This window comes from Neltuma alba, unplaced genomic scaffold (genome assembly GCF_004799145.2).
Source record: "Neltuma alba isolate B1F8T4 unplaced genomic scaffold, ASM479914v2 tig00004864_pilon, whole genome shotgun sequence".
NCBI classification, from domain to species: domain Eukaryota; kingdom Viridiplantae; phylum Streptophyta; class Magnoliopsida; order Fabales; family Fabaceae; genus Neltuma; species Neltuma alba.
The window spans coordinates 48685-74783 of record NW_021633887.1 but is presented as its reverse complement, the minus strand read 5'-3'; the positions used below and the strand labels follow the sequence as shown (position 1 = coordinate 74783).

The 26099-nt window shown below is 35.8% G+C and overlaps 2 protein-coding genes and 1 pseudogene across 2 annotated transcripts; 2 read left to right on the top strand and 1 right to left on the bottom strand.

Moving 5' to 3' along the window:
• The first annotated feature begins 1258 nt into the window (after nucleotides 1-1258).
• Nucleotides 1259-6211, top strand: LOC114746014 (dipeptidyl aminopeptidase 4-like; annotated as a pseudogene).
• A 5362-nt stretch (nucleotides 6212-11573) lies between these two features.
• Nucleotides 11574-15026, top strand: LOC114746009 (phosphatidylinositol 4-kinase gamma 4). Its single transcript, XM_028934187.1, has 3 exons — nucleotides 11574-11723; nucleotides 12282-14095; nucleotides 14417-15026. The coding sequence occupies exons 2-3, from the start codon at nucleotides 12722-12724 to the stop codon at nucleotides 14792-14794; spliced, it is 1752 nt and encodes a 583-aa protein (XP_028790020.1). The 5' UTR covers nucleotides 11574-11723; nucleotides 12282-12721; the 3' UTR covers nucleotides 14795-15026.
• A 74-nt stretch (nucleotides 15027-15100) lies between these two features.
• Nucleotides 15101-18900, bottom strand: LOC114746008 (probable pectinesterase/pectinesterase inhibitor 61). The gene is made up of 3 exons (XM_028934186.1): nucleotides 17706-18900; nucleotides 17124-17260; nucleotides 15101-16029 (listed from the first exon to the last, which is right to left on the bottom strand). Exons 1-3 carry the CDS (start codon nucleotides 18662-18664, stop codon nucleotides 15332-15334), a joined length of 1794 nt encoding a protein of 597 aa, XP_028790019.1. The 5' UTR covers nucleotides 18665-18900; the 3' UTR covers nucleotides 15101-15331.
• Nucleotides 18901-26099: the final 7199 nt, after the last annotated feature.

Sequence of the window (26099 nt, the reverse complement as noted above, 5' to 3'; positions counted from 1 at the left end):
TCAACTTCTGTTACTTCACGGAACTTTTAGCGCGTATATGATATGAGCGTGACAACAGAGAAGCTTGATCAATTTTATTATTTCATTTTTTAAAAAATTTATTTTCTATAACTGAATAAAATCCAAAACATTTATTCATCTTACTACACAAATACAACAAAATCCAGGTTGGGTCCTTTCTTATTTTGTCCTCTTTTACCTATCTATCGGAGTGAAGTGCTTGGTGCTCTCTCGAGCTTTTCAGTTTCAGAAATCTCAATTTCTGTATAAATTTTGATTTGCTCCCCACAAAACCTATTCGCTTCAACTAGCAGTAAGAATAGTAATCAGATTGACGTTTCTTCTTTTCGTTTTTTCATGGCAAAACGTTTCTATCTTCTGCCCAGGTTAGATTCTATTCACCATACTTGATGAAGAAACCGGTTTAGCTTTTAGTAAACTCTAATTAATGTTGTTATATTTTTCTTGAATGTTATTTCATTGTATTCCATTGTTTGCGATTGGATCCAATTGGACACAGAATTTTGAGAGTTGTGTTAGAGCTCATGTGTGGAATTTCTGCGAAGGTAGCGATTATTGATAAGGCTCTCTGTTGTCATTTTGAAATGGTTCTGCTCATGCTTGTATTTGATTATTGCTTCCAAACAATTCTTCCAAATTATTATCATTATCATTATTTTGTTGAAGGAATTGGTTGAAAATTGTTGGAGTAGCAGATTATGAGATGAGCACTTATGGATTGTTAAATTTAAATCTTTTGGCGTTCTTATGAAGAGAACCCGATTGTTTGACGAAATCCAGCCTTTCGTTTGAATTTTATTTGCTGCATTAAATTAATATTAACTTGAAGCTCAAACTTCTTCTGTTAATGCGATTCCGTCTCTTTCAAATGCAACATTTGCCGTTCTTTTTGCCTTTTCTTTTCTAGAATGAGGTGTAAAGTTGGGGCATAATTAAATTATATAGTATTTGGATTCAGAACGCAGATACAATTTATAATAAGCTTATGCCTCTTCATGTGAACTGATGGGAAGAAAATTTGAAAATCTCATAATCTTGCAATTAAATATTGTATTATGTCATGCTCAATCGTAGAGGAATTCATCTCCGTAATTGAGCGCTGAAAAATGCTTTCATTTTATTTGTCATAATTTGTGCAGTCAAACCTGGTGGCAATGTTGCTCACTAGCCTGCTTGTCTTAGGGGTAAAAATTATAGTTGAATTATTTCTTTTTACAGGAATGCTGTCATAGTCATGCTCCGTTGTAGTTGATCTTACACCTGTTGGTGTTTGTAATGCAATCAACTGATGAGAAAAAGAAGAGGAAGCTGAAGCATTCCAGATTGCCGTCTGCCAAAATGCCTGTGACAGATTCGACTGATGTGCAAAATTTTGATGACAGCGTCTTTTTGCCCATTGAAGAGATAGTGCAATACCCATTGCCTGGCTGTGTGGTTCCATCTTCAATAAGTTTCAGTCCTGATGATAATTTTATTGCTTATCTGTTTAGTCCTGATCAAACGTTGAAGGAAGGTTTTTTTTATTGTTGATCTAAAGACATCTGAACAAGATTTGATATTCAGTCCCCCCGATGGGGGGCTTGATGAGAGTAATATATCCTCAGAAGAGAAGTTAAGAAGGGAGAGGTTGAGGGAGCGTGGGTTAGGAGTGACTCGGTATGAATGGGTGAAGACAACAAACCCCAGAAAGAAAGCAATTATGGTCCCGTTGCCTGCGGGGGTTAGTCCTTCCATCCCTCAAATATCTATGATGAAATTTTTCTTATTATTCTCTGCTGCACATTTTGAAACACATTTTTTAAAGGGTAAAACTGCTAATTGGATGTGTTGTCGAGTACAATGCGTGCAAAGACTCTTCTGCATTAGAGGTGAAAGAAAAGTAATTATTTGAAATTTATTGGGCATGGTTTTATTCAGAAAAGCAAAAGCAGTTATAGATATTCTTATTAGATGTTTCACCCTAATAATTCAGTTGGTAGGAACACAATAAAACACATACTCATCAATGCTCTTTTACACTGGGAATGCCACCATGCTGCTACTGGTGTGCCATCGCATGTTTGAAGTGATGTGTCGCTCCCCTTGTAATACTGTTTGCTTGACACAAGCCATAGGTCAAAAGTCAGGATATTTCATATGAATTCATGAATTAGACCATTGAATGCTCGCTTCTGATGAAGGATACCATATTGCTCTAATATCTGATATAGTTGAAAGCTTAAACGCATCTAATTGCCATTTGTGAGTGGGTGTGAAACCCTTCATATCTGTCTTGAATTAATTTTTCTGCCACTTCATCTTTATTAAGACTTGAGCTTCTTGTACTTGATGTTTGAGGCATTGCCAGCTACGGCAAGTTTTACATTATATCATTCATTATCCAGCTGCCTTATGCCACCTCTGACACATTAGAATGTTGTTAGGCCTATATATAACTATATATATACTCCTCTAGTCTTTAATATAAGATCTAATTAACTAATTTGAGTGGATTAAGGAGGTTAGTTAAATTAGTTAATATGATTATTTTTTTCTAAAACACCCTAAACTTCTTTCTTAATTCCTTCCTCCTCCCTCTCCTACTTGATTATTGTTGAGGGAATATCAATAAGATTAATTTGGGAAAAAATTGATAAACATGCGAATCAGGTCTTACATATAGGACTAACATCAACTCTTTAGTTAAGTCTTATTTTAAGAACTGGAGGAGTGTGTATATATTTATATATATCCAAATTCTATCTAACCGCAACTATTTTGATGGGCATTATGATCAGGTTTATATCCACGATATTTTCTATTCAGAAACAAAGCTGAAGCTTCCGAGTGTACCAGATTCACCAATTATTGATCCACATCTATCCCCTGATGGATCAATGCTTGCTTATGTAAGAGATTCTGAGTTGCATGTTTTGGATATGTTTACTAATGAACTTAAGCAGTTGACACATGGTGCCAAGGAAAATAGTTTGGTGAGTTCCAGAAGCTTTTTCAGTACCTTCTCCCCCCCCCCCCCCAAAAAAAAATCACCACGTGTGAGTCCTATGAGGGAATTGATTCCTCAGTGCGCTATCAATCTGAGTAGTCTGAACTAACCTTTCTAGCTAAAACCTAATGATATCCAATCCCTGCTACTTCAAAGCAGATGCATCTTGTATGCTGTAAGCTGTATTCTTTTATTGTGCATTCTACTGGTTAATATTGTTAAGGCTTTCCCCCCCCCCCCCTTCCTTTGGCCTGGATCATGAAAATTTGTCAATGGATTGTTTATTAGCTTGCTATACGCCATATGGAACAATCTCTTTCACGCTTCTGTGGCTGTTTTTTTTTTTTTCCCCCCCTTAAATTTCTTATTTAGTTTTGAAAATAAAATTAGAATTAGATGAGAATTTTAAAGAGCTTAATTGCTCAAAATCACCCCTTGCCTTTTGGCTTCTACTTATTAGTTTTTGAACCTTTACCAGATTGTATTATTGAATATGAATATTAGTTTCATTTCTAATATATTAAACTTTGCTACTTCCTGACATTTTTTTTTTTTAAATTTTGGAAACATGACATTCTTTTTGCGCTGCAGATTCATGGCCTTGCTGAATATATCGCTCAGGTGAGATTTCACTTACAATTGTACCTTCTTTATGTGCATCCGCAAATTATTATTGGGGACATTGTCTCCTAGTAGTCTTTCCACGTTTTGCACTGTCCAATTTAGATTATAACTAGATTCTGAAACTTTTTTTTTTCCTTTTGTCAATGTAAGCATAATTAACATTTTCCTCATGTTTTATAGCTTTCTGATTGCAGGAGGAGATGGATAGGAAAACTGGATATTGGTGGTCACTAGATAGTAAATATATTGCTTTCACTGAAGTTGATTATTCTGGAATACCACTTTTTAGAATTATGCATCAAGGTAAAAGCTCAGTTGGCTTAGAGGCACAGGAAGACCATCCTTATCCATTTGCTGGAGCTTCAAATGCAGAAGTTCGCCTGGGGGTTGTTTCAGTAGCTGGAGGTTCCGCTACTTGGATGGATCTTCAATGTGGAGGAATGGATCAGCAAAACGATGAGGAAGAATACTTGGCAAGAGTCAATTGGATGCATGGAAACATTCTTACTGCTCAGGTATTGAACAGGTACCACACCAAAATTAAGATCCTAAAATTTGATATTAGAAATGGCCAAAGGAAAACCCTATTAGTGGAAGAAAACAACACATGGATCAATTTACATGACTGTTTCACACCTCTTGAAAAAGGAATTACCAAGTTTTCTGGGGGATTTATCTGGGCTAGTGAGAAAACAGGATTTAGGCATCTTTATCTTCATGATGTAAATGGGACTTGTTTGGGACCGATAACTGAAGGTGAATGGATGGTTGACCAAATTGCTGGAGTGAATGAGGCTACAGGTCTAATATATTTCACTGGGACCTTAGATGGGCCAATGGAATCCAACTTATACTGTTCTAAAGTGTTCGGGGATGGAGGTCAACCACCACAGCCCCCTGTCAGACTTACCCCCAGCAAGGGAAAGCACATTGTGGTCCTTGATCATCGTATGCAAAGGTTTATTGATATCCATGAGTCCCTTGATTGTCCTCCGAGGGTGTTACTCTGTTCATTAAAAGATGGAAGTACGATCAAGCCTTTGTTTGAGCAGCAATTTACAAATCCAAGATTCAAAAAGCTTCAGCTCGAGACGCCAGAGATAGTTGAAATACAGGCTAAAGATGGTACTCCCTTGTTTGGGGTTCTATATAAGCCTGATGTATCACGATTTGGGCCTCCACCTTACAAAACCATGATCAGTGTATATGGTGGTCCGAGTGTACAACTTGTTTGTAATTCTTGGGTTCATACAATTGACATGAGAGCACAATATTTGCGAAATCAAGGCATCTTAGTTTGGAAGGTCAGTACCTGAATTTGCTTTTGGTCTGGCTGTATGGTTGCCTCTAAATGTTTAATGTTTTGTTTCTCGTTTCATATGATCCAAACGCAACAGCATGAAGGAGCCTTGTCCAATATTTAGTTGCACTATATTTTCTTCTAATCCTCGTACCTTTGAGTTATGAAGACAAGGTTAAATTAGGACCGCTGGATTGTTTGCCTCGTATCTGCATGAGAAGCTTGGTGATAACATGATTGAAATACAAAACTGATCTTATAGTAACACATTGAAAATGTTGACAGATCTAAACATCCTGGAACATCTGTTATATGAAGAAATATATTCAATCACACGTTATTCTTGTCTATCCAGTATGAAAAACTTGACTATTGCCTCATCACTTTCTAATTGAGTATTGCTTTTCCTGCTTACAGTTAGATAATAGAGGGACTGCTAGAAGGGGGCTGAAGTTTGAAAGTCATGCAAAACACAATCTTGGTCAAACTGATGCTGATGATCAGGTTACTGGAGCTGAGTGGCTCATCAAACAAGGGCTCGCTAAAGCTGGCAACATCGGTTTATATGGTTGGAGCTATGGTGGATATCTCTCTGCCATGACCCTTGCCCGATATCCTGCTGCATTCAAGTGTGCTGTGGCTGGTGCCCCTGTCACTTCATGGGACGGTTATGACACATTCTACACGGAGAAGTTCATGGGATTGCCATCTGAGAACGAATCTACCTATGAAAGCAGTTCTGTGATGCACCATGTGCACAAGATGAAAGGACGCTTACTGCTTGTGCATGGAATGATTGATGAGAATGTTCATTTTAGGCACACTGCAAGGCTCGTCAATGCCCTTGTGGCTGCTCGAAAACCATATGAGCTATTAATTTTCCCAGATGAGCGTCACATGCCACGACGGCATAGAGATCGACTATACATGGAAGAAAGGATCTGGGACTTCATTCAGAGGAATCTGTAAAATGACTTTTCAGTATTTTGCATTGTTGTTTAATGTTGGCGGGGCAGCATATATTATGTTGATTCTATTCTAGATGTGAAAAAAAAGGTTATGTTTTTTCGAGTTTTTATAGGTAATGGTTGGGCCTTATATTTTCTTCTGCCTGATAAGCTACCTCGTTTGTTTCGATAGATTTGTTTCGATAGTTCACAACTAGCAACGCAGACATTTAAACAGTCAAATCATTCTCCAAAACCAAGCAATCCTGAAGAAATTCTCATCTTAGTGACACAAAAAGTATTCCAGACGAAATAATCGAATTCTACTGTTGATGGTTTTGTTCCCTTTCTTAAACCCCAGCATCATAGGTTTATGTATTCCCTCCATTTTTTGAGAGTTTGGAAAGAGATAAGGGTAGGATCTATAACATAGAAAATGCGAAATCCTAAATCAAGATTCAGAGCGTGATTAGTCATGAAATTTGCTGCTCTATTGGCCTCACGGTTTAGCTATAGTTAGCCAGTCCGAAATGTCAGTTGTATTGCTGGTTATCAGTTATGATAAGCTGAGTCACAAGTTTGTCATCCATTTTTGCGATAACCCTTCAGCCGCTCTCCTTGAGAGCCTCTGATGACTCCCCCTGCTCCAACTAGACTCTGCTTGGTGAGGCGAGGTTGAGGTTTATACGATTCCATGCAGTCCTTGCCAGATCACCCTCCAGAAGCAAGTAGGTTTTTTTGGCCAGAAAAAAAAAAATACTCCTCCTATCTTAAATTAGTTATGGAGTTGGTTTTAGTCCTAAATATAATATCTTAATTCATTTTATCTATTATATTGATCATTTTCTTCAAACTAAGTTGTTGAACTTGTAAACTGATATTTTAAGAAGATCATGTTACATTTATTAAAATTAAGTAATTTATTTAGCTTTTTAATTTGCCTAAATTAGCCAAGCAACTTGAGGATAAGAGGGTTTTATGGTTAATGTCTCACTTACCGTGGTTTCATCACTTTGCTAGAGTAATATTACCTGCCAGCAAACTCTAACCGGGTCCTCAGTATGATCATGACCCTGCCTTGTCATTCTATTGAATCCTTGTATGAGTCGTGCGAGTCACGTTCAAGTCAAAGCAAAACAAGAAAAAGTAACTCTAACTCAGTCTTAAGCAGAGGTTTTCAAATCTTCTTACTTTTCTAAACAAGGACTTGTGGATCCTGGAATTTGTCAATTGAATGTGGTCAAAGCAGGCGAAATGCAGCAAGAGCGTTGAATGTATTGTACTCGCTTTTCGGGGTGCCATAAAGTTGAATTCTTTTTTTCCCCCTTTGGTGAACAAGTTGAATTCTGTTCATGAACTAATGAAAGCTCGGTAGTCCCTAAATGCGAAATCACACAAAGTCATATTTCGGCATACAAGATCCAAATTTTTGGGAGGGTGGCTGCCTCCATGTCCCTTCTTCTTCTTCTTAATAATCAAATCTATTTTGCCATGTGAATTAACCCCATCCTTGAAAGTATTGAGATGCTAATCATCACCAACCAACAAACCACAAATTATCTGATTACTTCGTGAAACTGGGAGTGTGGTAATAATTAATAATGAATCAATGCTCAAGTCAAGGTTTAAAAAATGGTAATAAAACAGTTATTACGTTCAAGAAACTTCTTTTCTTTGAAAAAAAGAAAAAAAAAAACTCTCATCTGCATGATATCTAAATGAATCTTTGCACGCTGCCTCCGGTTTTTATTATAACGGCATGTTAATAATTTAGCAGGGATCAAAAAATTCGGTTAAAACTACGTAATGATTTTTAAATTTATAAAATTATTCTCAACAAAATGTATTAAACAAAAAAAATAATGAATTAGAAAGGTTGTCTAGTTAAGGAATTTCAAAACAAAGGATATTTAGACGAAATTAAACAACTTGCGACGGTGGGCCTTCTAAAAAAGATTGTTCGATACAGCTACAGGACTAAGAAATTCTAACTATTCCTCAAATAAAATAAAATAAATACTACGTATTTATAATAAATATTTAACACTATTATCAATATTTAATAAAGTTTTTAACTCGTGTGAAGTGATTCGGTCCTTGGGATGCAAGGCATGCGTGGTTAATGGATGGAGTATGGATCCAAGGCGAAGCAAAGAATTAGTGATCCAATGACTGACTTTTTGGTGCTTTTACTACGCACTTGGACTTCTCATGGAATTTTTGGTGTAAGCATTCTCAGCATACATATGCACAAACTTAATAGTAATCTCTGGTCTCTTTCAGACTAGACAACCAACGTTTCATTTTTTTTTAAAAAAAATCCCCTAATCCTATTTATAAAACACTTTTAACATATTTTAACAAAATTAGGAATAACATTAAATTTTATTAACTATAACTTAAAATTAACTATAACTTAAAATTTAATAACCTTTTTAATTATACAAACAATCAATGTAAGGATATTTTAGGAAATAAGATTTAGGGGGTGAGTTTTGATTCTGAGTACAAGGTTTTAATCAATTTTATCTCTTATTTATTATTTGTTAAGACTAATTTACTTAACATCTAAACTTTTATGCAATCTAATATAGCATAGGATTGTTTTAGAGAAATGAAATCACACGTGTTATAATTAAATATTTATTTAATTTTTTTAATATATTCAAATTAAATAATTAGTTCTTGCGTTAAAAATCAGATATATTTTAATATTTTATACTACCCAATTGTGTTACATAGCATTACATTATCAAAGGCCTTGCGATTAAACCAAATGAGCCAATCTTCGCATGCTTGATCATATCTATATTTTGAAAAAGAAAATAGCGAGCATCTCGTCTTATCAAAGAAATGTTATTTATCTCATCATTAAAAGAAGAAAAACATAACATCTCAACAAATAAATAACAAATTATAGTCATAATAATTGATAATTTAGGACAAATAATAATTGTTAATTTAGGATAAAATATAATAGATTTGGGGTTCCATGGCAGAAACTCTCTTTCCATAGCCAACGCCATATTTGATAATTGATGGAAGCACGAGTTTCATAACAAGTTTAATTGTTAGTGCCAAACATATAATAATAATAAGATTTTCTCCCTCATTTTCTTTCTCATAAAACCAACCTTTATGCTTACCAAACATGACCTGAGTAGTTTTAAAGCAAATCAAATGAAAGTTAGGTTGTTCATAGTTGGGAAGAAAATTGAATTATGCAGAATGGAAGCCATTCTCCTGATTCGCCTCTGCCATATAAGTGCCATTACCCACTAATTCACATAAGCACTAAACCACCTAACACAAACTATTTTGGCCCGTCAAGGTGAAAGAATTGGTGCCACACGATCTTCACAAACTTTTATGATAGCACCTCCTACATAAGTACGACACCCATTATACATGTGTTATTTATGAGTTACATTCAATATTCTCAGCATTTTAATACTATTTATAGTGTATTCAACGCTCTAAATAATAAAAGAATTATGGCATTAAATATAATTAAAAATTAGCATCAAATAATGTTGGATGCACTCTAAAAATTATATTAAGATGTTGAGTGCACAATAAATAAAATTAGGGTGTTAGGCACTGCTAGAAAATAATATCAATATCTTAAATAGTACTTTACCTTATATAATTTTTATTTGTTTTGTTATTCTAATTTATAAAATTTATTATAAAAAAATGCTGAATAGCGAAGTGAAATAATCCTAAGATTGGTGGTACTGTGATTTGGGATGGAATTTTTTTCACTAAAATAAAATACTAGTCTTTCTATAAAAATTTTTTAGATGATTTGATTCTCAGGGCTCATTTGAATCAATATATGTTTTTAAATTTAAAAAGTGCTTATAAAATGCATGTTTAGATGGCTTATGCATCAACTGAATCCTTCTTATACTGATAGTGAGATTTGAAACAATAATCCTGTGGACCAACTTTTGCTCATGATATCATGATACAGCCATCTCTTTCATATGAATATTATGGGACTGGAATCTGATTTGAAACAACAACAAAAACTTCAGGACAGGTTTTGACGAACTTCTGAACCTTTGAGGAGCTAGCTATCGAGATTCATAATCTTGTTCTTTGTAATTTAGACAGGTTCACGGTTCATGTCTTGCAAAGAGCCTAGATAAATTATAAAGAACATCATTTTACAGTACAGTTTCCTTCAATTTTCAATTTCATATTTATATGTTTTATTTACTATGTCTTTTGATTACCCGTAAAATGGTTTGGGAATTTATTATATTTTATTGTAGGCAAAAAGAATTTATTATATATTTATTTTGATTTGATGGATGATAAAGTAAAATAACCAACGCGGTTGCGATGAACAAAGAGTGAAACCCAGGAGGAAGTTTCGGTGAAATATTACGAAGATTTTTTACGTGGCAGAAATCTATTGGGTAGTGACATGCGTAATTGTGTTTGGACAGGCTTAGAGCCCAAGTTTCCAATTTATTCAAAAGGAGAAGACGCGACCAAAAAATCTTCCCAGACTATTTGGTTCCCTTTAATTTAACGCCCGTTTGTGATCGTTAGTTCGTTACGATAACATTTTCGTACTTTGCTTCTTTTTTTCTTTTTTTCCTTTTCCCTCCTTTTCGTACCACTTCCACTCTGTTTTTACACTCAAAACTCAAAAGTTAAAAATTAATGACAAACCAACTTTCAACATGATTGTTTATATATTTGTTATTAATTTTCATTCATATATAGATTAAATTTACATTTATAAATAATTCAAATTATATTTATACTTTTTTTAAAAAAAATACCATGCTTTTACTTTCATGTATGCCATAAAAGCTTCTCATCAATCATTTTTATTGAAGAAATTAATTTTTTTCCAAACCTAAATCATAATTTCATTTTTAATATACTAGTAAAAAACTAAATATTAAATTTAAACATAAATTTTTATTATATTTTTAGTAAGATGATAAAATTAATTAAGCAATTTTTTTAAAAGTAATGCATCTTGTTTGAAATGTAGAATTTTAAATTTGAAGTTTAAAAAAATTAATCTCTAACTTTGAACTTTTGAAGGAAAAAAACACTACCTCTAGTCCTTAATATAAAAACTAATTTAATTTTTAATTTGATCTTAAATATAAGATTTCAATTCACTTTATTTTTATATTTATCTATTTTTTTAAATAGTTCTTGTAGTAATCCATCAAATGATAGTTGTAGCTAATACATATAATTAGTAATAGTATTTATTACAAATAATTAGGTTAATAAAATTTTTTAACTTATTTAAATTTAAATTAGTTAACTAACTCTTATATTAAATTCAGATGATAATGTTATAAGAATTAAACGTTAAATTAGTCAATTGATTTTTATATTAAATATGAATAATAATGTCATAAGAGTTGAACGAAGGGGTCCACATCCAAATACTTCAAAACTCACGGGTTCTTTTCCAAAAATATAGTACCTGGAAACGTACAACCAGCATTTGCCTAACATTTGGAAAATCCGAAAATGTCCAACATAGTAACGTCCGTTCCCACGTCGTTAGTAGCCTGCCACTGAGCTCGGCGTTCTGTCGTCCAGTACGTCCTTATAAATAGACCCCCGTCCCCCCTTGCACTTCATTTCAATACTCCATTGAGTCCATTCCTCGTCCTTCTCTCTCACTTTCCGGGAAAACCAAAAAGGAGAAAGTAGAATTTCCGATTCTTCTGGGGAAGAAGACGAAGGAAACACGCGCGACGGGGATAATGGAGCTACATTTTTCAAGTATCTCGTATCATCTGCATCCTACCTGATTTTCTGCGGTTTGGCTTCACTGTGTGAGCTGATCGATCTCTCTGTAAGATTCGTTTTATAGATTGTCATTCTTCAGTCTACACTATTCGGCTTCATCGAAGTAGGGAAGAAATTTGGCGAAATATTTTCTCCGCTTGCCTTGAATCGCGAGAAACAAATTTCATTATTCTTCTCACATGTTTTCCGTTTGTGGATATCCTTCCGCTTCTATGAACATTGTAGATGTCTGAAATTTCTGTTTATAGCTTTTCCAACTCTCGCATAGATACCTGACAGTGAACTTTGACACGGGAAGAAACTGTCAGCTGAGATGAAATCCATTGTTTATTGTATTTCGATCACGCTGCTCAGTTTTTTTTCCTCCTTCAAATCATGCATAGTAATTCGGAAGAACATTTTTCTTCCTATTTTCTTCGGAAATTATAGGAGAAAATTTGAAATTTATCGAAGATGGATAGGTATTCACAGGGCTAACTGATTTATTTTTATGTTTTTCTTCTTAAGATATCGGTTATTACGAGTCTAATTTAGCTTTTTCCCCTTATTCTCACAGATTTCTTGTTATTTGACTGAACTCTTATGAGGCTCTTTCTTTTTGCAGGGTTATTACGTTGCGGTCCTTTTTTTTTCTTTCTAAATAGCTATAATAGTCTCAACAACGTAGCTAAAAGTGGGTCATTCAAGTTTGAAAAAGAAATGTAAGTAGTTTTGGTGGATCAATTCAAGGATTCAGGCGATCTTAATTCTTCTGGGCCTCCTTAAAAGATTTCGTCTAGCTAGGATCTCTGACTACTGGAAGAAGACTACACAACAAGTTTAGTGCGTAAACTCTTTGTTTACTGGTTAGGTTGCATCGTCTGCTTTTGCTAGATTTGTGTCAAGAATGGAGATGAAGGAAGAGGAAAGGTAAAGGTTGTGTATTCTGTATATTTCCTTACCAAATGGGTTTGTCAAATAGAACACATGTATTCTATTACTGGTTTCAAGGTTCATTGCTTGTTCATTTTTAAGGAAGCAAGGTTTTGAACCTTCGAGTAGATAATGGCTAGTGTGGCACTTAGTCCAGCGTATGAAAAATACTTTACCTCCCCTCGTAGATTTACCAGCTTCTGTGGTCCTCAAATGAGGGACTCGAGTTTGATTTACCTAAGTGTTGGTGGATCTGTGATTCCCATGCATGTTATGGAGACAGATTCAATTGCCTCAGTGAAGCTTAGAATTCAGACCTTTAGAGGCTTCTTTGTAAAGAAACAGAAATTGGTTTTTGAGGGGAGGGAATTGGCTAGGAACAATTCTTGTGTTCGTGATTATGGTGTAACTGATGGGAATGTGTTGCACTTGGTGCTAAGGCTCTCTGATATTCAAGCTATTACAGTTAGGACTATATGTGGAAAGGAGTTTGAGTTTTATGTTGAGAAGAATAGAAACGTGGGTTATGTAAAGCAGCAGATTGAAAGGAAGGGCAAAGGATTTCTGAACCTCAAGGATCAAGAACTGATATGTGATGGCGAGGCACTTGAAGACCAGAGACTCATTGAAGAAATCTGTAAGGATAATGATGCTGTAATTCGTTTGTTGGTGAGAAGGTCTGCCAAAGTGAGGACTAAAGCAGTTGAGAAGGATTTTGAATTGTCAATTGAGGCATCGTACGCACATGAGAAGGTGGTAAATTTGGGTGATGAACATTTCGGGCCACTGTTTGTGACCAATAAGTTCCTGGAGAGGAAGCAATTGATAAGAGATTTTCTTCTGGAGCCAATCATTGTTAACTCCAGTATCACAATTCCACAGGTGATCCAGGAGCTTATTAAAACTACTTCACAGGGCTTAGAGAGGGGCAATAAACCAATTCAATCATCAGAGGGATCTGGAGGTGCTTATTTCATGCAAGATGCATCTGGTTCAAAGTACGTTTCTGTTTTCAAGCCTATTGATGAGGAGCCAATGGCTGTTAATAATCCTCGAGGACTTCCAGTCTCTGTGAATGGGGAAGGCTTGAAGAAAGGCACACGAGTAGGACAGGGGGCATTGAGAGAAGTTGCAGCATACATTTTGGATCATCCTAGGGATGGACCTCGCACTTGTAGTAATAATGGGGAGGAGGGATTTGCTGGGGTACCTCCAACAGCTATGGTCAAATGCCTGCATGAAGGATTCCATCATCCCAAGGAATTTATGTATGATTCAAATGATATAAAAATAGGGTCACTTCAGATGTTTATGAAGAATACTGGAAGTTGTGAAGATATGGGTCCTCTTTCATTTCCCACAGAGGAGGTGCACAAGATTTCGGTGTTGGATATCAGATTGGCAAATGCAGATAGGCATGCTGGTAACATTTTGGTTAGCAAGGACGGCGAAGGTGGTAGAATAGTGCTTATTCCAATTGATCATGGCTATTGCTTGCCTGAGATCGTAAGTCCACTACCATCCAGATGTGGTGATACTGTAATTATGTTTTGTATTTACTAAAGATTTGAAGTCTTTCTTTCTTGGCTGCTCCTTCAATTGTAACCATTAGCAGATGGTAGTCATTCTAACCGCATATTCCCTGCTCAGTATATATGATGTCACACTCCTGCCTGTATATATCTGTAAACATCGCATTTTCTTCATACTATCTGGATGCCAATCTATTTCTATTATTGTTGCTTCTGCTGCTGCTATTTCTATTTCCTTGTGCTTCTTTCGTTGCTTCATGTTGATTTTCTCTTCTTCTTTTAACTTCTCTTGCAGTTTGAAGACTGCACATTTGACTGGTTGTACTGGCCACAAGCTCAGGAGCCTTACTCTGCAGATACCATTGATTACGTAAAATCTCTGGATGCCGAAGCAGATATAGAACTTTTGAAGTTCCATGGATGGGATCTTCCTGCCAAGTGTGCCCGTGTCTTCCGCATATCCACTATGCTTCTAAAGAAAGGGGCTGAGAGAGGATTCACTCCTTTCAGCATCGGAAGCATCATGTGCAGAGAAACACTGAAGAAGAAATCTGTGATCGAGCAGATTGTTGAGAAAGCAGAAGAAGCTGCACTTCCTGGATCAAGTGAAGATGCCTTTCTTGGTATTGTTTCAGAGCTCATGGATAGTCATTTGGATGAGCTAGCCCGTTGAGTAAAATACTTACAATAACTATCTCTTCTCAATCTCATGTTGCGCGTGTGGTTATCACCACCTTGTGTTTGTGTGTTGTGTTTGTAGAACATGAAAATAGTATATACTATATAGACCATAAATGGTTGTAGAGGACTCGTTCTTGTAATATCATGATCACCCTTTTACTCTTCTATTTTGGATGAGTCCACCATATTAATTAATGAGATTCTTACTTCTGGTTCTCTTTTCTTTTTCTGACCCATTGCTACTTCTACTTCAATGGTCAACTTTATCCCCCTCTCACTCCAAGCCAATTCCAATCAGTGCCCCACAAACAATAATTACTATAAAACGACTATTGTTGCTTACAGCTTTATATAATTTTATTACAACATTTGAAGAAGCAAAAAATCGATACCAGGAAAACCTATATTTTGGTACAATTACGTCGTAAAAACCCATAACAATAAATACACAAGTCTTTCCCGGCCATTTTGAACCAAAGACTCGATAACGCTAATCACGCCCATACCTTTTGAGCGAAATTGAATTCATTCAGTTAGATAGTCCTCCGACAAATGCCACCCCCGTCGACGGCAACCATGACGACCCCGCTATGAATTGCGCCACCGTGAACCTACTTGCCTCCTCCTTGGACGTTATAACCCGATACCCTGGCCAGTTGACCCGGCCCCCAACAGCTGCACCCGGCCCACTATTCATATACTCTCCATAATACAATTTGTCTACCGGAGATGTGGCATTCCACTCCAACCATCCGCGCGGATTTATGTGATCCCCCATGTAGGATAGCATGTAAACGGTTCTAGAGTATATCTTCCACGGACGGCCCAGATAGGTTGGGATGCTTCCCTTGGCCGCCTCCAGATCTGAAGCGGCTTGGATCCGACAATTGTGGATGGAAATACCCGTGTTCTGATTCGGGTCTTTTCTATTTTGGGCCGTGATGGTGTTCGTCTGTTGGGCCATGGGCTTTCGAGATACGAGGTTACAGCTTTGGAAAACCACAGCGGCGTTGCCGAAGATGAAGTCAATAGTGCCATAAATGTCACATTCCCGGAAGAACTGACGGTTGGAATGGACATAACATGTGTCTTGGTACCCGATGATGCTGCATCGGTACACCACCGCATGGTCGGCTCCGACACGAAGGGCCACCGCTTGGTGCTTTCCGGGCCCCGCGTAGTTCTCGAACGTCATATCCTTGGCAATAAAACCAGCCCCAGAAGCAGCTGCAAGGCCGTTCAATTAGGGAAACAAGCTTTCAAGTAGTAATTGTCAAGAAATTTAGTAGTAGCTGACAACAAAACCTGGTTGGTGCAGGAAATTTCGGTTCCTTAGGGACAAGTTTGAATTAGAGCATGTAATTGCATAACCCGGACCATCCATAATTTAATGGCTGATAGCTACTACTGATTTGGGAAAGGCTAGGCCATGCGCTATGCTTTCAAGTTAAATAGGTTATAATTATAAGATGAAGAGGACATTATCCTATAGATCTATTAATTTTATTGTCGTGGTAAGCACATAACTACACTTTTGCATGAATATGAAATTAGTTAAAATTAGTTATTTCTTGTAAAATATTAAAAAGTGATAATTAACTAAAGGAGCTCGGTTTATTAGTTGGAGATATTGACTTGAAAAACAAATTAATTAATACTCCTCCGGTCCTTAATATAGGACCTAATTCTTGAGTTGGTTTTGGTCCTACATGTAAGACTCATTTCTCATATTTATTAATGTTCTCTAAATTATCCCTATAGATACTCCCTCAACCATAATCAAGTAGAAGAGGGAGAGGAGGTATTAAGAAAGATGATTATGGTGTTTTAAGAAAAATATGTCACTTTTCTTATAATTAACTAACTTACCTAATTTTCTTAATCTAATCAAATTAGTTAAATAGATCTTATATTAAGGACCAGAGGAGTATTTTAAACAAAATGTGTCATGAAACATGCTGAAGTCGTTTGTTACGTGGACAAGGAGGAGTGATATTGAAGGATACATTATGTATGGGGTCCAATTACTGAACCCCGTGAAAAGGAGGGAGTACACATGCAAACAGAGAGGTGGGAATCTTTAAAAAAACCTGACAAGCCATAATCTAATTTTTAACTTCTACTTGCCCATGTGGCTTGTTTCCGAGTTGTTGGCTTCTTCCCCATTTTAGTGTTTTATGAATTAATGTGAATGGTAAAAAGGCAAAACTGTAAGACGAAATGATTGAAGAAGAAGATATTGAATATGTGAAGGAAATTTAAGGGGCAAAAAAAACCAAAAAGAAAAAACAAAGAATTAAAGAGGTGAAAAGGGAACCAACCGAAGGAGGCAGTGTGGAAGGTAGTGGTGCCTTGCGCAAAATTTCTGCCTCCTGTGATAATTGTCTTGCCCTTCCCATCACCTACGAACATCACATTGGTCTTCTTCTTCCCAACCTTCAAATTCTCCTCTTCGTACCTAACCATTTCATACCACCAACAAATTTGGTTCTCATTTATTGCAGCCTCTACCATTGCACTTGCCCAACTCATTTATCCGAGCAACTTTTTTATGCTACTAACAATAGCCATAATCCTATATGTATCTACAAATGTGCGTGCATAAATTACTGCTTAATCTCAGAACCTAATGGAGGACATTATTATTGGTGTTGTGGAAAGGTAGCAACACAGGGAAATTAATGATTGTTAAATATTCACGGGCACGCATCATCATTAATTGACCACTGCTGATTGAAATTTGAGACGAGAGTCACTAACTCAAATGATCACACAATATTTTCGTTGCATCATAATGATTGATTTGATTAGTTTTCTTGAAAGTTAAATGATCACACTTTTTTCTTTTTCTGAAAACGAATCGTCTAATTACCAAAAGCCCACTGAATCATCACTTTATTTACCTTCCTGCCTTCACGTACACGATAATCCGGCGACTACTGTGCTCAGGCACTTTCTTTATCGCCTCCGCGATGGTTTTAACGGTTCCGCTCCCGTCCTTCGACACGACGATATCAGCTTGTATCGCCGGTGCCGGCGTGCTCAACAATCGTCTGTCTCTTTTGCCTAACCAGGTTGGGAATTCGCCCGAGATATCGCCATTGTCAATGTCTCCCATTAATCTTCTTCTGTTCTGTATCGGAACCCCTGAGAAATCGTTGCCGGCATCGCTCCCGGCGTATATCGCCAGACAATTGCTAATGAGCTCCGATAAGTTCTTCAAGTTACTGGCCATCTGATTTTTCACTGCGCCGCTCGTGTCAGCGAACCCCTCACTGCACGTGTCTTGATTCGTGAGTGCGGCGCTGAGCCAGGTCAGCACATCGTCGGTCGAGCCGCCGCCGCCGCCGCCAGAGGGGGAGGGAACGACAGAGGTAAGGGAGCGCAGGAGCGCGTCGACGGAATCCTCGAGGAGCTCGAGGCAGTCCTCATATGCCGACCGTTCACGCGGACCCATCTGGACGTTGGAGATGGCGGTGGAGGAATCGAAGGCTTTGCTCAGGTGCTGCAATGTCATGTTGAGGGAAATGTGGACGAGGTCCTGCTCCGACGCGGCGGTGGAACCGGGAAAATCGAGGAGGGACTTAACGCAGAGGGAAGGGAACTGAGTTTTGCCGCAGGTGCGTGAAATAGCCTGAGTGGGCTTCCCGCCGATGCCCGACTGGTCCGGACCCGAAGACCGATGTCTGTTGCCGACAAGGAGCACGGCGGAAATGGCTGAAGCCACAATCAAGACAAGAGCGAGGAGGGAGAGGAAGATGAGTTTCTTGTTTCTGCGGGGGGAGGCAGGGGGAGGAATGGAAAAATCGGAGCGGCGGGAGGAGCCACCGGGTTGGGAGGGTTGGAGCCTGCCATAGTCCATTGGTAGTGCGAGAGAGCGTGAGAGTAGAGAGAGTGAGGGGACAGGTATATAAGGAGAAGGAAGGGATGAAGAAGCGAGACAGGTCACAGTAGTATAACAACTATGGAATGAGAAGCAATGGAATGTTGTGGTAAGGAAGAAAGAATATGAAATGAATGAATTGTAGAGAAGTGAGGGGGTGAGAGTGAAAATAGTGGTTGGTGAGAGGTCAGCGTCGGGTGCATGAGCTGGCTGCGACTGCCCATTGGATGGCTGTGTGTGAATGTGAAACAGAGGAATGAGCAATTGGATATGAAATCCCACTGCCTCCTTTCTTATTGTGATCTGAGTCTGACTTCACCTCTCTCTCAACTTTAATCCGCATTTTAATCAATCTCCTCTGATCAAGAATTCTGGACAAACAAAGAAGCTAATTTGAGATTCTCAGCCACATTTAATTTGCACATGCATACTCTTTTAAAATAACTTTTAGTGTGTTCATAAATGTATTCCTCCACCTCGCCCTTGACTTAGCTGTTTGGTTTGCGTGGTGCATGGTTCTAAAGACTCCTTGTCTTCTTTTTAATTCGTTTGACACTATATCATACATTTAAAAATATCATATACTCTTCCTGTAATTAATATATGATCTAGTTGGGGAGTTGATATTGGTTGCATGTGTAAGACCTATTTCATGTGTTTATTAATTTTTTCTAAATTAATCCTAGACTCACTTTTATTTTTATTATGGCTGGTTTAATTTATAAATGAAGGAAAGTTTTCTAATTTAGCTTTCTTTAATTTGTCTACAAAGTTTGATAAAGATCATCAACAAGAAAGGCCACCCAATTAGTTCAACACCCTATGCCCTGAATGTTCTTATTTCTCATGTGAAGCTATACGCACACAATGGCCTTCATCTGGCTTCATGCAAAAATGAGGGCATGAATAGAAACTAACATGAACTTGTTTTATAAAACTATCCAGGATGCAAAAATAAAAAAGTATAATACTTCTCCGGTCCTAAATATTTAGGACCGGAGGAGTAGTAGTCCAAGAAAAACTATTATATGCTTAACTAAAACTTTGATTCAAAAAGTCAACCCCACCACGCATCAGAATTAATTAAATAAAAAACATTACTTCCAAGTTTGAACGGCCTTGCATGTCCGTCGAAGCCCATGGTTTGGTAGCTCATCCATATAATTGGACCCCCCATCACTAATTAGTTATTCTTGGAGAAAATATATATACATTTTTATATACTAGTCTCGTGCTTAATAGTATTTCCGGTACTAATTATAAGATCTTATCTGTAGTCTATAAACAAGATCTTATAATTAAGACCAGATGTGGTATAAGAATTAATTAATTAATTTGCGTATATTAAAAAAAATTAATTAAGTTAGTTATTAGTAATAATAGATGTTGTTTTCTCTAAAATATCATTATTAATCATGTGTATTAATTAGAACTATTATTTGATAGAATCCTTAATATTTGTAGTTACTATAGGAACTATTTAAAAAATAAATAAATAAATATAAGAAACAATAAAAATTGAGATTTTATATTTGTGATCAAATTAAAAGTCAAACTAGTTCTTTTATTAAGAACAGGAGGTAATATGATTTATAGATCATTAATTATTATTATTGGTTGTAGTCAAGGTTTAAAGAATACATAATTTGGCAAGCTTTTTTGGGGCCATACTCATACGGGAGAATATAGATACAGTTGGAACTTGGAAGCTTCATGTTGTGGGAATAATGCCCCTACTTTACCGTGAGCTTTAAAAGTAATATTATTATTGAAATTCTACAACAAACCCCCGAAATGGGTTCGCCTTTCCACCAAAACAATAAATAAATAAATAAGTAGCTTACAATTACTCTGTGTCCAACTTTATGCTTTCTATCGGCCAGAAAATAATCAAAATACAATTATTTCATCAACGGTGTGACGTCACAGGGGATATGTACGCTAGTATACCACTTACTCTTCCAGGTTTTGAATTAAAAAAAAATTAATATAATTTTTTATCTTTTAAATTTGTCTTCGTTTTGGTTTTCGTTCTTCAAATTTTATATCTTAAATTTTGATTTTTGAAGGAGTAAAATAATCTAATTTTTTATTAGATTATAGGAAACAATGTTATAAATAAAAATAAACTTAAGGAATCAAAATCTATCGTTTAAAATTTGATGAACCAAAACTAAAATAAAAATAAATTTGAGAAACCAAAATTTAAGTTTGTATTACCCCTAAACAAACCAAAAAAAAAGGGTCAAAACAGTAATTTCCTCGCTTGAAGCATGACGCCATTTGAATTCAAGTAAATAGACAATACCAAAAATGTAATTAATTTTCATATGAACTTGAAAAATCCAGCTCAATGAACATTACAACTAAATTAATTATTTGAGTAGTTATGCAAATAGATTATGGGACCAGATATAATTAAAGAAAACAGGAGAAGATATAAATAGTGATGTAAGTTCACTGTAAAGAGGTAATAATGTCAAACCAGGAAAAAGCAATATTGCCCAGAAGAACAAGTAGAGCATTTTACATCGCAGAGTTTCTTTTTAGTGCCTGTTTGGCATCACTTATTTGGAGCTTATAAGTAGCTTATAAGCTCTATAAGCTCGATTGACAAAATTGGGTCTGTTTAGATCAGCTTTTTTGCAATCGAGCTTTTGTCTGAAAAACTACAATAAGCTATAAACTAAAATTAACAGCTTATGACTTATAGTTTATGGCTTATGGCTTTTGAAATATGGAGAGAGAAAAAGTTAAGAAATTTATTATCTCTTTTGGTTCTTATTATAAGCCTCAAATAACTAATTTGTAGATAATAAAAAATCAATTAAAATTAGTTGAAAGTAATGAATAAGTTAGAAATATATTTTTATTTTTAAATATGCTCTTAAAAATATACTTTTATTTTTTCATGTTTCACTTTATATTTAAAATATTTTTTATGACTTCTTCATATTAAATTATTTTAATTTCATTGTATTATGTGAAATTATTTTTTTAATCATGTTTCATTATTTATTAAAACTCATATCTATTTTGGTCATTTTACAACCAAACTTACTTTTACTCAATCATAATCAAAACAACTTTTTACCAATCTCACTTTTGCAATCTAGCTTTTCTGAACTCTAATCCAAACACAATTCAGCTTATCCAATTTAGTTTTTTCTAATTTCACTTCTCTATAAGTTACTTTTTTAATAAACTACTTTTTCAATCACTGATCTAAACGGACCCTTAATGAATATGTTATGGACAAGTAAAACTATAGGGGCTCTTCAATTAGGTGGATGATGATTCGGCCTATAGAACAAACAAATTCTGATGGACCCCAGTAATTAATGGCTCGACACGTGCTCTTCAACTATTTATCCGATTCTTCTCTGTTTTTTATTTTTTTAATGTTTCAACGGGCCAAGTGAGTCAAATTAAACGTAGTTGGAGTACTATGTGATGTAAAATTGGGAGTAATCATAAAATAATGATGAAATACGCAATGTTTATGTGAGTTAGCTAGTGGACACATACCTTAATAAGTGAACGTAATTCGGAGAATGAAAGGGATATGGAAGGATGGGCCCCACCGGAATCCACCGACAGGCTGAGTGGGCCCATCTTTACCCATAAAGTACGGTAAAATGCTTCTTTTCTTTCATTTTTAGCGGTGATGGTGATTGGCTGAGTCTAAATGCACAGACTTTGTCATAAACCCCACAAAATGTACATTATCCTTCCACCCATCGCCATTTCTAAAGTGCTCTATCTGAACCATATGAAAGTAGTGAAACTACTGACTTTATTTGAAATTTCAATAAAAAGTCTAACTTTATTCACACCTATATTCGTACATTTAAAATAAAATTAAAATATTATAACTTTTTCTCACATTATCCATCAAACTTAAAAAAAAAGGTCACATTAAGCAATCCCATTATGGTTTGTCTTCAAGTAGATATTATGGGTGTTTTTTTTTGTTTGGACTGAAGATATTATGGGTGTTTACTAAGTGGGGAAGATTCAGCAGGAAGGGGGAATGGAAGAATATTTGAGAGGATGAAGTTAAATTTAGAAATGAATGATATAGCTGCTAGGTTAACATTAATTAATCAATGGGGGAAAAGAACACAACATAAAACGGTGGGTTTTGTTTGGGCAGAAATTGATGTGTGTGTGTGCGTGTGTTGGGAGGATTTTGACAGCGTGTGGGAATATTTTCCAGCGGCCATTGTTTGCTGTTTTAAGTTACAGCAGGCAACATTATTAATATTCACAATCTCCTTTCTAATATTTCATCATGTCTCCTCCTTTTGCAGTGTCCGATTATGACTTTTCCTCTAATTCTCTCTCTCCCCCTCTCTAAGCCTTTTCCCTCTCTATGTTTTCTATGCTCAGAATGGAATGCTCCATTTTTCTTCTGATATACTACCTCCGATTCTAATTATAAAATCATATTTGTAAACTATAAAAAAAGTCATATAATAAGAACCGGAAATAGTACTTTTAATTATGTCTGATATATAATCAAACTTGGGACTTTGTTAGGAAGATGTATTCTAATGTCTATGATAAAAAGCTTTCATATTTATCACCATTCCATTTTTCATTCCCATTTTAATTTGCACCCAACGAGCCATTATGTGTGTGTGTGTGTTTGTTTGTTACTATAATTAATGCCATTGATTGAAAAAATTAATGTGAGGTTAAATTGAAAGTTGAAAATTGATGGAGCCTGTATCAGAAAGTTCCAACACTTGTGCCCTAAGGCAACCAACCAATAATATAAAATTGAAGTCGAAGATACATGATTTTAATTGCCTTTAGACTCGGAAAAGATTTGCAGTGCGAATATGATGGATCGTGCAGGATTTTTTTTAAAAAAAATAAATTCCTTTCAACAAATTGGGAAGATTCATAGCCCTATAAAAGAAAAGAACAATTCTAGGGCGTCACGAGACCTTTTATATAAAAGCCTAAGAATCTTCTGATGATAATGGTCTCATGCCTTTCTGCTCTCGGGGCTACAAAAAATTAAATGCTGTCAGTAAAGAGATACAGAATTTATATATATTCTTTACTAGCAAATTACTTTAAATACACGACTCTAAACAGCTATATATCACAAATCAAGTGAATGAATGTTTGGACCGAAAAAAAAGAAGAAGATAGAAGAACAAGTTAATGAACATAGAACTCTCTCCAAAGATTGCATGGTCCAGCTGAAGAAAGTTATAAAGCCAAGAAAAAATCCATGTCGGGTGGGTTAGGTGAGTGAGTCTCACTATTCTGAATTTCTATCATCATCCTCATCAGCACCCACTTTAATAAATATCCTAGCTCATAAACAATCAGCAGTTAAAAAAAAAACAAACAAACACAAAAAGCTTCTTTTGAATAAAGAATTCTTTTCAGCTGCGTACCAGAACAATCATCGTAACCGTATAGATTATAGAGTTAGCTGGAACACTTAAATCTCCAACGTAACTCTAGTACTTAGTCCTGTACAGTTGAAACCAGTTCACGTCAAGCTTAATTACCTAAATTTCACCATTCAAATCTTTAATTTATGGGTGTTTTCTTACGTACATTCACATCTCTACGAGACTTATATCTTCACTGTTTCCCATTGAAAAGGAGAAAACTGCTAACAACAAATCGTTTCGACACCTAAAAAGATGTAATTCAATTCCCATATTAAAGATAAGAAGAGTAAAGATGAAGTGTTAATTGGGCCGGGCCCTCATCAAATAGTGATATAGTATACATGGAACTCGTGATCATAAAGCAACTGAGAATCAGTATCGAACAAAGGAGCACTGGATCATAAAAGAATGGAACCGAAATGTTGGTGACGGCCAATAATAATGTTGTGGTTAGCAAGTAGTTGCATTTTTTAGGTAGTATAGATGATAATTCTGTTGCGCCATTAATGTTGAGTGGTACGTAGTGGAGTACATCAATATAGAAGACTCACACACGTACTAGATTGTCTTTATTGAAGCAAGCATTCTTAATGAACCATACTTGATTTCCATGTGCTTTTCTTTACATAGTATATCATATTATTAGCTACAGTCTTCTTTGTGTGGGAATTCTTCCACACAGCAGAACATGGATGAAAATGACGATAAGTCCCAGTTATATATAATACATATATATAATGGATCATATTGTATATGTTTGAAGCTTTGCACTTCGTGCACATATATATAAGCAAATTGTGGAGTTTGATCAATAGTGACTGGTGAAGAAGATGGATCCCAAGTGTCTGTAACGTTTGTTTACAAGTCACATCGGTTCCCTCTCTCGCGTGGCTTCCTTTATTAATGTTGGACAGAATTTGTAACTCACGCGCTACAGATCTCTATCATGCCTTGATGATCATTTTCATCTTTTGTGTACATGATGCTTCCTTTCCCTGATTAATTCATGTTTAATTTAGGCTCATCCGATCCTCCAGTAGGTTCATTCTTAAAGATGTCAACAAATTATAAGTGATTTCTTTAATTCTACTTGTCGTAGCCAGATCGACCAGGCTTTAATTCAAGTGTGCTATTAACATTATCCCTATATAATGAAAAAAAGAAGGATCGGAATAAGCAATAGAAAGGCCATTGAAACATGCCTTGAAATTTTGGTGGGATAGTTAGCTTGTAGTACTGTCATCAATTAATGAATAATCCAATTCATTTGCTGGTGATCTGATACTGATAATTTATGAAGTATTATTGGTGGTTTTGCCAGTCAAATCCAATAGAGAGAGAGACCAATAATATTGCGAGCTAGGTGTGTTATTAGTGAGAGGAAAATGAATGAGAAAAGGAGAGAAAGCATGGTGAAGCAAAAGAATGTGTAATCACATGCAGTTTTCCTTGGCGGTGGGGGACAAAACTATATGTTTTGTTACATAATTTTTGTAGATAATATTGAACTAACACTACTTGTGATTGGCCAATTCGTATTGGATAAATTCAACTTAAATAATTTTCGTGACATGGGGTCCTAACACCTTCAATTCTGATTTGATGCTATTTTTATATAGCCCGTCGAACCATTTAATTTCTTTCTAATCAACTCCTCCACTTTATCCTACTGTGTGAACGTGACCTCTGCATAGTGTGCGCGGTTCATATATATTGAAAACGATGGCATCATGTGTCCAAAGATTTTTATTTGATGCCTTTTGTGCGATATATATATAAAATGTGCATTAATATTTAAATGTCTTACGTTTAATAATTTACCAATGCAGATCGTGAAGTATAATCTAAAGAAATTCAGCTTCTTTAATTTGCTGTAATGTTTTCTTCTGCTGCTTCACAACAAAAGTCATACTATAAATAAGCATTTGTGTGCACCATGAATTTTGTAAATCTCACTGCCTTAATTATTTAGTCAAGAAAAACTATATGCGCAG